Raw genomic sequence first — 16,352 nt, forward strand, 5'->3', positions numbered from 1 at the left:
TGTTCATATTCATTGCCCATTTATCAGTTGAGGAATGACTTGATTTTTTTTTTTTTGCACAATTGATTTAACTCCTTATATATCTGAGTAATTAGACCTTTGTCAGAGGTTTTTGATATAAAGATATTTTCCCCAATTTGTTGCTTCCCTTCTAATTTTGGGTGCATTGGTTTTGTTTGTACCAGAACTTTTTAATTTAATGTAATCAAAATTATTTATTTTACATTTTGTAAATATCTCTAACTTTTGATTGGTCTTAAAATCTTTCTCTTCCCAAAGATCTGACAAATATACTATTCTGTGTCTACCTAATTTACTTATAGTTTCCTTTTTTATATTCAAGTCATTCACCCATTCTGAATTTATCTTGATATAGGGTGTGAAATGTTGATCTAAACCCTATTTCTCCCATTCTGTTTTTCAATTTTCCCAGCAGTTTTTGGCAAATAATTATTTTTCCCCCAATGCTGGGATCTTTGGGTTTATCATAGACTGTCTTGCTGAGGTCACTTACCCCAAATCTATTCCACTGGTCCTCAGCAACTGATGCAAAAAATAAAGAGTCATATTTAAGCTAGAATCTTATTGAGGAATGTAGCAAGGAAAGTTGCCAAAGCTGATTGACAGTCCTCAAACCAAGATTCTGCAGAGCTGGCTGGGTCAGGATTCTAACAGTTATGGGGAACTGACAACTGTCTCTCTCGAGCTGGGATTCAGACAGAGAGGCTGTGTGTCAAAGAGTCTCCTTGAAAAAATCATCTTTGAAGGTGACTGACTTGGATTGTCCTCAAAGAAAGGTTGAGTGTGTATTACCCTTTAACAATTGATGGACAGATGTGAGTAGGGTGTGAACTTCCTCTCTTCCTGAATCTTGTAAAGATCCTATATCTGGATTCTTCAGTCTGACCCGACCAAGGACTCTGGAGTTTGTGAGGATCTGGGCCCCTTTTGGACTTTATCTTTTATTTTCCTTTCAGTTAGTTAGATTAAGTTTAGATTAGAAACTTTAGTGTGTTAAACTAAGTGAATACAGATAAATCACTCCCTGATTCCCCTTATCCCTGGTTTGGTTTAATATACCCCCTTTTTATATATTTTATTAGAGTGATCCATCTGTTATCCTTTCTTTTCCATTTCCCTCCTAAATTTCCATATTACAGGAGATAACCTTTTTTTAAATTCAAATGTTTTTTTTTATTTTCCCAATTACATATAGTAATTTTTAACATACCTTTTCCAAAATTATAAAATCTAAATTGGCTCCACCCTTCCCTTCTCTCCTTCTTTCAGAAATGGTAAGCAATTTATTCTGTATATTATTATGCAAAACATGCTTCCTAAAGGTCATTGTTGTATGAGAATACTTACATAAAACCAAAACCCCAAAATAAAACCTTAAATAAACTAATGTGAAAGATAGTATGCTTTGATCTGCATCCAAATCAAATAGTTCTTTCTCTGGAGGTGGATAGTATTCTTTGCCTAAGACCTTAAAAAATGTGACATATCACTGTATTAAGTCTTTCAGAGCTGAGCATTGGACAATATTTCTATGACTATGTACAAATATTCTCCTGGGTCTATTTATTTTGCTATGCAGTAATTCATGTAGATATTTCCAGCATTTTATGAAATCATCTTGCTTATGATATTACACAACATTATTCAATCACCAACATATAGAACAATTTGTTCACCTGTTCCCAAGTGATGGACATCCGCTAATTTCCAATTTTTTTGCTACTACAAAAAAGAGCTGATATAGATATATTTATATGTATCTTTTAAAATGTTTTATTTTATTTTATTATTTTTTTACTTTTTTCTGCTATAAATGTATTATCAGACATAATAATAAGGTTATTATTAATCTTAGTAAATGAACAATCTTATAAAACAAAAAACATATACACAAATAAACAAATGATAAATCATATATTTTCAATTACCTTTCTACTATCACAGTTTGGTTTTTTTGGAAATGGATTCCATCTTTTTCATAAATTCCTCAGAATTGTCCTGGATTTATTGCTGTTTGTAGCAAAGTCTATTGCTTTTGATTTGTAAAGGTGAAAATTAATAGTTGGACAATTGTAAAAATGGAGATTTGAACCCCAGACTTCAATTCTCAGAAGTCCTTGGTAGCTCCCAGAGTTCCCCATAATCCCCGGTGAGGTCCTCATCTGGGCCAAGAACAGAAATTGTATTTAAGCTGACTCTCCGCCTACTTCGGGTCTCTCAGCTTCCGCTTCCAGGGACGGGCTGCTCTCTACCTAGCCAGCAAAATGTAGGTTGCACATGCTTTCTTATTTTGTATTTTCTTTATTTCTTAATCTTTAATAAACCTCATATAAAGATACTTTATTTACTAAAAACTAATTTTAATCTTAACAGTTAAGGTGAGCCACATCAGTTGTGACGAAATACCTTCAATCTTCTGATCTTTTCTCTACTGTAACTAAGTTCAGCTTTTAGAAAGCTACTGCCTAGATTTTTCAATTCCAAGGCTTTTCAGAAAAGTCTCAAGATCTCCTGCCTGCAGTCATCTGCTGTGGCAATCCAGATCTGTTTGACCCAGATCTTGATCACCTGGTTTCAGCCCAGCCGGGTGGCCCGGCCCTCCTGCTGCCTACCTGTTTCTGCTCCTCAGGAATCTCTCGCTCACCTGGCCCAGCACAGGCATGGCCTCTGACCCAGATGGCTCATGGCCCCAGGCCCAGCCCCAGGACACAGGCTGCTGTAGCAGACCCAATTTCTTCAGGATCACTTCCACCAGCTGGTAAAAAACAGGGATGTTTTTTCTTTAGGCTATGATTAGGCTCCAAGTGGACTGGGGGCAGGGGATAATAGGAGAGGAGAAAGAAATAAAGAAGGAAGAGACTTTTCCAAACAGGAACTTAAAGCATGGCTACTTTAAAAGGATATCTTTTGAATGTATTGATTCTTTCACTTAGCTCACCTGGGAGCCAGGGGAAAAATTCAACTCCCTGCAATTATTTGGCTAAATTTGAGATTCCTTACTATGAGAAGGCAGTTCAGTGGCTCAGTGAATTGAGAACCAGGCCTAGAGATGGGAGGTCCTTGTTTGAAATTTGGTCTTAGAAACTTCCTGGCAATGTGGCCCTGGACAGGTCATTTACACTCCATTGCCTAACCATTACCAATATTCTGCCTTTGACAATAGGCATCTAAATGGATAATTAAAAAAAAAAAGGAACTTTAAGGAGACTGGAGGTTATATTTTTAGGCATTTCAGACTCCAATGTTTTATAAAAATCTCTGTATTCTGATGCATTTTACTGATTGTTTTGTTTAAAGTTTAACTTTGTGATTTTTAGTTTATATATTACTGCATTCAATACTATTCTGTTACACTGAATCATTTTAATGTACTGAGGTTAAATTCCATTGTTTTTCCCCTATAACCATACTGAACAAACATTATTGAGTAGGCACATATAAAAACATATTTTCTATTTTTGACTGTAAATTGTGACAAAGAAGATAGATGGACTCCATCAGAAAATTGCTATAACAAACTTTAGAAAATTTAATGAGCTAAATATCTCAAATTGATTTTAAGGGTTCTTTAGACATGATTTTTAGAACTTTTTTCTTAACAATCTCTGGTCATCTTGCCTGCCCCTAACACAAGGTAAGACCCATTTTAGTAGTTGAAGTGAAATACAATTATAAACCCCAACTCCCGCATTTATAAGAATGTGAATGGACGTTAGGAAGTTAACCCCAGAGCAAATAGTACCCCTAGAAGCCTCCCCCCCAAAAAAGGGGAGCATCTCTCATTTATACTCTTCAGTTCATCACTTTACTTCCACCAGAATGATATCTAGAATTCTTGATGATGTTCAAAACACGAAATAAGTTTTACTTTGTATAAAAATGTTTACCAAGGTTGAAAGATTTGCTATGATTATAAAAATTGTGACAAATATTCATCAGTTCATAGGCTTTTAAAATGCCATATAGCAACTTATGTGAAATATGATAGTGGGTTTGTTTGTTATTGTAATTAACTGGGCTATTGAGAATTTTGGGGATATTGATATTTACATAGTTGTACTACTGTTCTTTAAAAACAAACAAAAAATGTTACTTTGTAAAATTCTTTTGCTTGTGTTCGCAGTGGATCATGGCCAGATGGAAATGAAGAGGAAAGGGATCTTATTTTTGGTGAGAAAGCCTTGTGTTCTATATTTCCTTAGCTGACACAGAGTGTCAATGATTATAAGCTACATTTTTGAATTTTTAAAACTCTTTTTATTATATTTTTCTTGCATGTGAAATATGCTATTTCAGTTTTTTCTCTCCTTTTTATATTTGAAGCACATGTCACCAGTATTAAGGTTTTCTTTAACTTTTTGATTTTGCAGTAATATAAGTTTAAAATACATTTGCTATAATGTCAATGCATGCCCCAAAAGCTTGAGACTATAAAAATGATGCCACTAATTATTTAAACAAAAAAAAAATTATAGGACTTTGCTTAATGATTCTGTCTGATTCCAGGACAAGATATAAACAAAAGAGCCATTGCATAGGGCCAAAGATAAACCAATCCAGGATGGATTGATGCACTTCTAAGCCAATACAAAGGACTTGAACCTAGTATGAAGACTCAAGGTTGCAATGCTTAACATACATTAAGACATAGCCCTTTCTTGTATCCACACTCACTCTGAAAATACTTACAGATGAGTATCCCAAACTTGGCTCCTACTTGGCTTCTATAATCTAGTCCCTTTTCTATCTTTCATAGTATGGCAAACTTTCTGTACTGGCTACTGACTGGGAAAATGCATCATTGCTTAGATCATTTTAATTAGGCCCTGATTCAAGGACCTGTTACAGATTTATTTTTCCTTTACTTAGAAATTTTACACATAAGACTTTGATAGTCTATATTTTCATCCAGAATTTTTTTTAATTTTGATTTTTCTGATGTCTTTTTAATTTCTCTTGCCAATTGATTCATATACCTCATAACTCAGCCATGCATCCCTAAGTGATCCCTGTGTTTTTCAATCACCCTCTTCATGGGGAAATGTAAAATATTATTATTTTAAATAGCAAAGTTTAAATTACTTTTAAGAAGAATGTTAGGTTAAGAAAGATGTTACCTCTCTGAATCCAGAAACTGAACTTTTTGGAGAAAACACCATGAAGATGCCTCCAGACCACAAGCTGCACAAGAAGATCAAGAATGAACTTTGGGTGTGGTTGAACATTTATTTGTATGTATACTTTCATGCCAAAGGGGACTGCCCCCTAACTGTCTTTTTGTCAATGTATCTAGCAATTATTGGCTTTGTTCTTTTTCCCTCTTATCCTCAAATTATTGTAATCCTTAAGTTGATTGTTTTCATGATCCTTTTGGGGAAAATTTTTACCAATAGGATCAAACAGGGAATTGTAAAAATGGAGATTTGAACCCCAGACTTCAATTCCCAGAAGTCCTTGGTAGCTTCCAGAGTTCCCCATAATCCCAGATGAGGTCCTCACCTGGGCCAAGAACAGAAATTGTATTTGAACTGACTCTCTGCCTACTTTGGGTCTGTCTTCCTGCTTCTGCTTCCAAGCACACGCTTCTCTTAAGATGTAGTAAGTGAAATAGAATGGGCCTTTTGGCCCTCCTAGGCACATGCTTTCTTATTTTGTATTTTCTTTATTTCTTAATCTTTAATAAACCTCATAAAAATATAATACTTTATTTACTAGAAACTAATTTTCATCTTAACACAATAATTTTATGAAATTATGTGGTCACCAATATTTACTGTATCTCGAGTCAGACATTTATTTACAAAATAGAGAGGAAACAACAAAGTGGAGAAATATGAAGGGAATAGAAAAGTTATCTATCCTATCTTAATCCAGGCAGAGATTAATTAGTTCTCAACAAGGAAGGTCAGTAGTGAGTAATCACGTGGCCTCTTCAAGATGGAAGCTAGTCCCTTGAGAAACTAGGAAAGGAGTTAGCCTTTCACTCACCAACAAAGTAGTCCAAGAGTCAGAGTCCAAGTTGAAGCCAAGCTCCAAGCCCATGATCTAAGCCACAGTCTCCAATGAAGCTCCCTCGAAGACTATCTCCAAGAGACACTCTCTTCAGATTATTTTCTCAAAGACAATCTTCCTCAAGCCAAATGATTTTGTGGATTTTATGGTGGGACCTTATTCTGTTTATATCACTCTGCATCAATTCATATAAGACTTTCCAGTTCTTTCTGAAATCATCCTGTTCATCATTCCTTATATGAGATTTAATCTCATATATCAATATGATATCAAAATATCAATAACTCAAGTATTACATTTTATAAGATTTGTTAGTAATCACTTGAAATAGAAGTAATAAAAGAACAAAAAGTATAAAACCTAAGACATGAGTAAAATTATCCTGCCTGGGACTCATCCAACTTCCACAACTGCCTTCCAGGGAACAGAGAGCCCAAGGGGAAGAGAGGGGTTACATGAAATTATATTCTCCCTACCTTAGCATGTAATGTGAGAAGGAAAGTGGGAAGCTGGGAAATAGAGTTTTGGGGAGAAAATTCTAATTACAAACTTATAGCAAATAGTATTCCATCACCATCACAATGACAGTGGTTTCCTATCCCCACCCCTCTTCACAGGGGTCAATCACAGTTTCTAAAATTGTCACAGCTCTGAGTCTCACCTTTGGATTCACACATATCTGAGTGTGTGAACTCTTTTAAAAATTCAAAAGTTTCTGGTTGTTTGAGTTAGAAAAAAGAGGGGAACTCTTCCAAGTATCTTGCTGGCTTCTTACCTCAAAAGGTGTTAACTCTCCTCCTAGGAGTAAGAGTTTATGGACTTCCCTTACTTTAGAGTTAAGTATGGGTGTATTTGCTTTTATTGATTAACTCAAAAGTAGAATCTTGTCTTCAGTCTAGTGAGGTACTAAGTAAGGGTACTTAAGTTATTGTCATTCCAAAGTATTAATTCCAACGAGGCAAAGAGAAAAAAGTATTCCCTTTTCACAAGTGCAAAAATCAGAATAGACAAAGAGAACCAAGAATTTCCTTTCACAACAGTTAATATTCAAATGATATTTAAGTTGCTCTATATAATGTTCTCTTAGTTCTGCTTGTTTTACTTTTCATTATTTCACTCAAGTCTTTCCATTATTTAAAGAAAAATAATTACTTAGTTTATTTGTAACATTTAAAATAGTAAGATACTCAATTAACTCCCTCCCTCCATCCTTTCCATCCATAAAATAAGGTATCATTTGACAAAAAGACATATATATACATTAAACTGTGTCTTATGTTTATTCATCTATTCTTTCTCTAGAGTTGGACATATGCAAGTCATTCTCCAAAAACTATATCCATCACTGTATATAATTATTTTTTGGTTCTGCTGGTTTCACTCTTCATTATTTCATGTTTCCAAGTTTTTTTTAATTGCTTGTTTGACATTTCTTACCATGCAGCAATATTCTATCACAGTCATAATTCACAGCTTATTTAGACATTCCCCAATTAATGAGTATCCCCTCAATTTCCAGTACTTGTCACCACAAAGAAAACTATGCATATCTGAAAACATAGGTTCCTTTCCTTTTCACTTCTTTACCTTGGGAAATAGATGTATTGCTGGTAGTATAACTCTTTAGGCATAATTCTAAATTGCTCTCCCAAATGTTTGGATCAAGTCCTACTTCCACCATCAGTGTATCAGTGTCCTCATTTTCCCACACTCCCTCCAACATTTGTCATTTTGACCTTTTGTCCTTTTAACCAATCTGATAGGTATGAGATGATTACCTAGAGTTATTTGATTTGCACTTCTATAATTAATAATGACTTAGAATATTACATATGGCTACATATAGATTTGATGTATTTATCCAAAAATTGTCTGTTTATAACTTTTGACCATTTATCAATTGGGAAATGACTCAAATTAATACATATTTGACAGATTTCTCTGAATATTTGAGATATGACATCTTTCTTGAGGAAAATGTCTATAATTTTCCACCCAATTTTCTGCCTTCTTTCTAGACTTGGATGCTTTAGTATTATTTTTACAAAAAAATTTAATTTATCAAATCAACTTTATTCTTTTTATCTCAAACTATGTTCTCTATATTTTTATTATTCATAAATTCTTCTCTTTATAAATCTGACAGGTAATAATTTCTAAGACCTTGTAATATAATTAAGCTATCTCCCTTTACATCTGTCATTCATTCATCATTTTTATTTTATCTTGTTAAATATTGTATGATATTGGTCTGTGCCTAGTTTCTGCCAGCCTACCTTCTAGTTTTCCCAACAATCTTGACCAAACAGTAAATTCTCATTCCAAAAATCTGATCTTTCTTTTTGTGAAATGTAAATTTACTATAATCTTGTACTACTGTTTTGTTGTCAGTCTGGCCTGTTCCATTGATAGATCTTTATTTTATTAGTACCAGAAAGTTTTGATAATTGCTGATTTATTATACTCTTAAAATCTGTGACTGTTAGATTAGACCTCCATCCTTTACATTTTTTCATTAATTGCTTTGATATTATTGACCTTTTGCTTTTCCAAATGATTTTTTCTATCTCTTCTTTTTTTTTTGGTAATTTAATTGAGTTGTTAGAGAATAAGGATACTACGTTAGCTAGGACTGTCATTTTATTTAGAATTTGATCTAACTATCCATGATCAATCCATGATTAGTATTAATATTTTCTATTTATCTAAATCTGATATTTCTTGTATCAAAAATGTTTTAGGGTTATATTTATGTAGTTACTGAGTTTGTTTTGGCAGGCATACTCCTAACCATTTTATTGTCTCTGGTTATTTTAAATGGAGGTTCTTATACTCTTGTCTTGCAAGATTTTGTAATATATATATATATATATATATATATATATATACTATACTATATAAATATATATACTAATATTTTTATGTCAATAGGTGTTCACTAATTGACCCTAATCCCTCTATTTCTCTTCAAATAGATTCCTTCATATGTCATAAGTATGAAATTTGAAATAACAGTAAAATGATGTGGGAAAAGTTTAAAGACAAATAGATACAATTTGATAGTTACCTCTTGGCTGTATCTTTTAAAAATACTCACATAAAGATAGGGGCTTATGTTTATGGCAACCACCATCCTAAAAGAGTCCCAACTGCAGTTTACCAGTAGAGATAAAAGATGCAAATGAATATTTAAAGTGACAACTAGATAGGACTGAATTCTATATGGAGAAACAGAACAAAATTAAGGAAAATAAAGAGGAAAATCACATTCCATATTTAAAATAAAGTAGGAGAAGACAATAATGGCAAAATAGGAACTCTAACTAATTAATAAAAAAACAATATTGCCCTCTAATTATCTGGTCCAATTTTAGGAACTAATGAAGTATAACTCCTAAGACTAAGAAATCATAGCTTTAGGAAATTAGAATGAGATATGCAGGGTGGTGGTAAGCACTCCCACATAAGAAACGTTCAAAGTAAAGGTTCAAAGACAGGTATATAGAAGAGGAAACTTTAATTCAGAAAAATTTTAAGGTTATAGATTTTGAGCCAGAAGGGTTTGTAAAGGTCATCTAATCCAACACTTTTATTTCAAAGATCAGAAAGCTCAATCTAAGAGTGGCTAAAGGTTTTTTATAATTGTAAATATTGTGACAGGGCTGGGATTTTAATCTAGATCCTTAGACAGCCAATCTAATGTTCTCTTGACTATACCACACTATAGTCTCTAAAGTCCTTTCCAACTTACAGATTCTATGAGAAGCCAACACTGTAAATATCTCAGAGATTCCTTTTACAGATAATAAGGAAGCTGGTGAAATGGAAATAAATCAGAAACTGCAAGTAGTATAGGGATTGGGGATCAGATGATCTAGCTTCTAGTTTATTCTTGCCTCCATATTGTGAAGATTACTATGAACTGGTAAAACAGGAACATTTATGTTCAGAATGATATAAGCAATTCAATCTAAAACAAATCTCCTCTCAAAAATCTGTTATTCTTACATAGAAAATATTTCTTTTCAGGTTTATTCTATACTCCATGACCTACTATTTCCTATTCCAGGTGTCTGTCATGCTCAGTATTGCAATGTTTGTGGGAACTTGCCTTGCTCACATAGAATATGAAGAAAACTTTCACCAGTGCCACACTTCGCACCAATACTGCAATGAGCAATGGAATTGCATTTATCTGGAGAATCAGAACAAAAGAGAGGAAGCAAAATAGGTATTATTGGGCCACAACCATGTATATTTTTGACACAATATTTGTTATCTGCCTAATCTGGAAAATGCCCAAGAATACTACAGAAACCATTGTTTGCCATTATCCAGGACTCCTTGGGCCCAAGGAATTAATTACATGGAAGAGACTCACAATGTTGATTTGGAGAACAATTTGCAATGCTTCAACTTCAAAGAAGAAATTCTAACTCCCTGGTTAGTAATGATCTCCTCCATTTAAATTCCCTAGAAATGTGCTTCTTTGCATAATGATCTGATCATGCAATCTGTAAGAGACATTGGTCCACTATCTTATCTCTTTACAAAATTATTTCTATGAGACAATTTCAGTTATTTATCTAAATTGTGTATACATTTGTAACAACTACACTGTGCATGGGAAAGAATAGAGTAGTTACTTTATCAATATTCATGGTATTATGTTTTTTATATCCCACCTAGAGAGGGGGGAGCTTGCTGAAGTACTTTAAGATATCATAGGATCTCTCATTTGAAAAGGAATTCAGATCCTGAGGGACTTATGAAGAAGAATGCTATCTACCTCTAGAGAAAGAACTATTAGAGTAGAAATTGAGATGAAAATATATGATATATCACTTGTTTATTTGGGTATATGATCTGGGGTTTGGGTTTTTAAAAGGTTACTCTATTATAAAAATGAATAATATAGAAACAGGTTTTGAGTGATTATATGTGTATAACTATGTGGAATTACTGGTCAACCCTGGAAGTGGGATGGGAAGTCAGGAGGGAGACAACATGAAACATGTAACTTTGGAAAACTTATGTAAAAATTTGTTATTGGAATGGAATTAAGATAATTTTAAAAAGAAAAGAAATTCAAGAACCAGAAGAGGAATCCCATCTACCCCATATGTGTTGATCAGTCATATAGACTCTGCTTGAAGACCTGTGATAGGGAAGAAAGAAGTGGAAGATTCTACTTTCTGGGGTAGATCATTCTATATAGTTCTGGTTGCTTCGAACACCTCCTGTTCTTAAGATCACTGACTATTACCATGTCCCAGGCCTTCAGACCAACAAAAGCTCTTCCCAGAAGCTTCACATTTTTAGAAACAGAAAATAGCTAAAAAATTATCTAGTTAGAAATCTCCATGTTATGAAATGGAATAGCCTAGATAGGTAAAGTGATTTTCCCAAACTGACACAAGTGGTAAGGTAGGACTAGATTTTTCATATTTTTTTCATCTACAACCTTTCGGTTGATAAGTGTTGAGTAATGCCCTGGAGTAATACCCATTGATGGGTAATTGTTGCATGGTCAAAAGGAAAGGATTCACTTATTTAAATTCAATCAATAAGCATTTATTAAATGACTGTCATGTGCCAGGCATACTGCTAATCTCTGGATCTATACATACAAAGCATTTTAAACAATCCCAACTTGCAGTGACCTTACATTTATTACTTTTTATTGATTTAAAAAATACTTTTCACTTAATGAAAAAGTACCTTCCCTTCCTCCTAACCATTTTCCCATTGAAAAAGAATTAAAAATGTCTCTATAATAAATAGGTATAGACAAAGAAACTCATAGATACATACATATGTAAATATGTACATAGTGTATGTTTATGTGTATACAATGTGAATATATATGTATATGCACATTCATTCATAGATGATAGATTAAGTCAGAGAGAGAACTAAGAAAATCATGTAAATATTTTCTTGGTTCTGTTCAACTCACTCTGCATCAGTTCATATATCTTCCCAGGTTACTTAGAAACTTTCTTCTTCAAAATGTCTTACAGTACTAGAGCATTTCAGCACAACCATATCACATACTTTCTTTAGTAATTCCTACTTTAGTAGCTATTGTTTGATATTTTTGTTGCCACTGAAAGCAATAAAAATTCTATTTCCAATATGATAAAGTTTATATTGAGCATCCACATGTACAAAATCCATATGTACAAGATCCGTTTATATAAAAAATATTAGTAGAAGCTCCTCTTATTTTTGTACATATGGATATTTTCTATTTTTTATCATTGGAATATAGATGTAGTACTTGTATTACTGGTACAAATGTTGTTCAATTTAATAACTTTATTATCATATTTCTAATACTTTCCAAAATTCTTTCACAACAGAGTCATGAAAATAATCTCTCTCTACCCCCAAATGAAAAGGTATTCTTCCATTAAAGCATGAGGAAAAAAAGAGAGTAAAACAATCACAGAATGGCATCATATCTGCAGTTGCATCAGTGTGGATTTCTATAATTGTATCAGGGTGGAAAACTTCCATGATGTATCATAACCTATCTGATACTTGGGTAAATAAGTATTAAAGTGTTGATCAACATGCTCTGAGGTTGAGTGACTTACCTTGGGTGACATACCAAGTAAACATAAGAGAATTTGGATGAAATTCTTTAATACAAATCCAGTACTATATCAGTTGTGCCAAATTTCCATTCATAATTATGATATTAAAATAATGAAAATCTCTCTGAGACTCAGTCCAAATGTAGTAGGCTTCTTATATATTCGTTCTTTTGTTGATGAGAGTACAGAAGTGCTCTCATGCCTTTGCCTTATTTTTCTGAAAGCTAATTAGGTATTAAACAGAAACTTTTCTTAACAATACTTTAAATGCATTGTATTTATCTATATGATCTTTATTATAATAAAAGATTTATAAAAATATAGACATTTTTATAATAGTTTTAAAACATTTTCAAAATTTCCCAGGCTCAGAATAATGACCCTTGTTTTCTCCTCTTTGAGACTGGCCTTTGGAGCACAGATTATTTCCTCAATTTATTCCAAAGATGTTCCCTCACCTCAGGTTCAGTGATGAGAAAGATGACTCTAGGATCCATGGTGGATAAAAGATAAAGCTTTCACCAAGGTTGCCTTCATGACCTCATCTCAGTCAGGTAAAAAGTAAGGAGGTAGATTGGTCTGTGTCAAGGTACCTTCTGGCAAAAAGTATTTACTACTCTATCCCAAATCTGTTTGGTTTTTACTCCATAGATGATGGGGTTCAGCATTGGGGGAACCAGGAGGTAAACATTGGCCAACATTACATGGACTACTTGGGGCACATGATGGCCAAAACGATGGGACAGAAAGGTGAAAAGGGCAGGTATATACAAGGCCAGAATAACACAAATATGTGAGGCGCATGTACCAAATGCCTTGAGTCGGGCATCCCCAGAAGGCAGACGTAATACAGCCTGCAGGATCATGATATAGGATATAGCAATGATTATGATGTCAAAAGCACCTACAGAGAAAGCCACAAAAAGACCATATCCACGATTTGCTCTGGTATCTGCACATACAAGTTTCAGTACAGCCATATGTTCACAGTATGACTGAGGAATGATTCTATTATGGCAAAAGGGCTTCCAGGTGACCATAAAACAGAATGGGCTTACCAACAACACACCTCTTGCCATCACGGCCATACCTAATTTGGCCACTACTAAGGGAGATAGGATTGTTGAATGGCGGAGTGGGAAACAGATGGCTACATAACGATCCAGGGCCATTGCCATGAGAATCCCTGACTCCACAGAAGAGAAAGTATGAATGAAGAAAACCTGAGTGAGGCAGGCATGATACTCAATCTTACAAGAACCAAACCAGAAGATTCCCAGCATCTTGGGAAGGGTGGAAGAAGACAGAACTAAGTCATTGAAAGCTAGCATTGCCAGGAAGAGGTACATGGGCTCATGGAGGGTGTGATCGGTACGTATCACATGAAGTATTATGATATTTCCCACCATGGCCACAGCATACATGGCACAAAACGGGAAGGCAATCCAGAACTGGGCTTTTTCCAATCCTGGGATTCCAAGAAGAATGAAAAAAGAAGGATGGAAAGAGTTGTTCCCATATGTTGGCATGATGATATCTTTTCTGCATGCCATGCTTGACACAGGAACTCTTTCTATCTTTTCCTGTTAGGGAAAAAAAATCTAATCAAGCAAACTAAACTATGAACATTGATTATATTTTGAGAAATTTAGAAAGCTATGTAAAATTATGAACAGATTGAAAGCATTCAAAGAAAAAAGGGTAGTGAAGAAATTGAAGCCTCTGAATAGTAAAATCATCTATTTTAATATAGAATTCTTTTTAAAAAATTAGAAAATTAAGAAAACAAAAGAGGAAATTGGGCCTATTGTTAGATCATGTAACTGTAATTAAGCCATGCCTATCACTTAGTAGATACAACCACAAACCTATAAAACAATGTTATCAAATGTCATTGTAAAATTAGTTCATTTTCTTTGAAATGTCACTTTTTGGTAATTTCTATTAATAGATTAGATAACTGACTAACTTGATGGATCTTGTACTATCAATCATATGCTATCTTATTACAGTCATTTTCAGTCATGTCCAACTCTTTCTGACCATATTTTTTGGATTTCTTAGGAAAATATTTTGGAATGGCTTTCAATTTCTTTCTCTAACTTATTTTATAGATGAGAAAACTGAACTGATGCAAATGGGGTTAAGTGATTTGAACAGGGTCATACAGTTAGGAAGTATCTGAGGCCATATTTGAACTTAGTCTTCCTAACTCCAGGTCTGGAAGTATCCTTTTTTTCACTTTTCAAAAGTTTCTTTATGAAATTAAATGTCAGTTCTTTAAAAATTGCCCCCTTTCATAATAGTTTGTCAAAGATTTTCTTTTTTTTAAGTTGTGTTCTTTTGGATCTTCTACATTGTTTCTATAACCTTTGTAAAAAAAAGTGAACATAGACATATTTTTCAAATATGTATTGATGGAGATAATGCAGAGTTAAAAAGGAAAAGGAAATGGTAGAGAATAAAAATTACCCCTTGAATGTGGATATGTCCTTTTCACTTCAGGATTACCTTTTTATCTTTTTCATGAATTCTTTGCAATAAATTCATGTTCTTTTTGTGAAATCTGACTCAGGGCTTTTTCCCTTAGAAACAGGATTTAGCTTATTCAAGCATATCTTTTTCCCCAAGAATCAACAGAATCAGAGGGTTTTAGAATTGGATGAGAATCCAGTAATCATTTTGTCTTACATATATCTAAAAAGTAATTCCCACTACAACATATCCAATAATTTTTAATCTACCCTCTTTCTAAACATCTCTCTCTAAACTAGAAAACTGAAGAATTCTTCTCCTGATCAATTGTAAGAAAGTTATTTTTCCCCCGATATCAGTATAAAATTTCCTTCTTTGATATTTTCAACTAGTTTTACCCTCTAGAAAAATGAATTTTATGAATCTCTATACAAATGTACTAAAAGGGATATTTTTAACTTTTAATTTTATTTAGTTGATTAATTAAGAAAATTTCTCCATGGTTACATGATTCGTGTTCTTTCTCTCCCCTCCTCCCAGCCCCCTAGCCAATGCGCAATTCCACTGGGTTTTGCATGTGTTATTGATCAAGACCTATTTCCATATTATTGATATTTGCAATAGGGTGATCATTTAAAGTTTACATCCTATAGGGGATATTTAAAGATAATTTGAAAAAGACTGGACACCTCATATATTTTAAAATTTCTTTTGCTTTAAAGATTGGTCTTGTCATCAAAGCCATTGGACATTTTGCAAAGATATTCTATTATCACAGAGTTAGAAGAAACTTTAGATAACATCAAGTCTAATAACCTCCTCACTTTTCAGATGAAGAAATTAATGTCCAGAATGTTAAAGTGGCTTAGTCAAAGATCATACCTAGCAAATGGAACAGTCAACATTAATATCTAATCTCTGGCTGTAATTCCAACTTTTCTAATTATAACACCTTGGTAAAGACTTCTTTCTTCAAGATTATCATCAATCCTGCCCACTGGCTACCATTTTTAATTAAATGAACACATTTTCAAGTCATTCATCCCAGTGGTCAACAAATACATTAACTAACAATAATCTATAAAGATTGAAATTAATATTCAGTACTCCAAGTATTATATTAATACTACTTATTAAAATATGTAACATTTTAGAGTGAGAAATAATCCTCAAGAACCTCTAGTCAGTCAGTGTCTATATTTTACCATTAATAAAAAGAGTTGTAAAAAGGGAAATAGATTT

General features: G+C 33.4%; 1 protein-coding gene and 1 long non-coding RNA gene across 3 annotated transcripts; one reads left to right on the plus strand and one right to left on the minus strand.

Annotated features, from left to right (window-relative positions):
* Positions 1-661: 661 nt before the first annotated feature.
* LOC103099381 (uncharacterized) lies at positions 662-12,612 on the plus strand. 2 transcript variants are annotated; one of them, XR_466345.3, is made up of 5 exons: positions 662-797; positions 4,145-4,191; positions 10,103-10,264; positions 10,372-10,476; positions 12,399-12,612. It is a non-coding gene; the product is annotated as an uncharacterized LOC103099381 (long non-coding RNA). The 2 variants fall into 2 exon arrangements; XR_001622632.2 differs by having other exon boundaries at positions 662-767.
* A 607-nt stretch (positions 12,613-13,219) lies between these two features.
* LOC100019772 (olfactory receptor 52R1-like) lies at positions 13,220-14,188 on the minus strand. Its single transcript, XM_001372476.5, has one exon. It carries the CDS (start codon positions 14,186-14,188, stop codon positions 13,220-13,222), a length of 969 nt encoding a protein of 322 aa, XP_001372513.5.
* Positions 14,189-16,352: the final 2,164 nt, after the last annotated feature.

The sequence above is a fragment of the Monodelphis domestica genome, chromosome 4, assembly GCF_027887165.1.
Source record: "Monodelphis domestica isolate mMonDom1 chromosome 4, mMonDom1.pri, whole genome shotgun sequence".
Lineage (NCBI taxonomy): Eukaryota > Metazoa > Chordata > Mammalia > Didelphimorphia > Didelphidae > Monodelphis > Monodelphis domestica.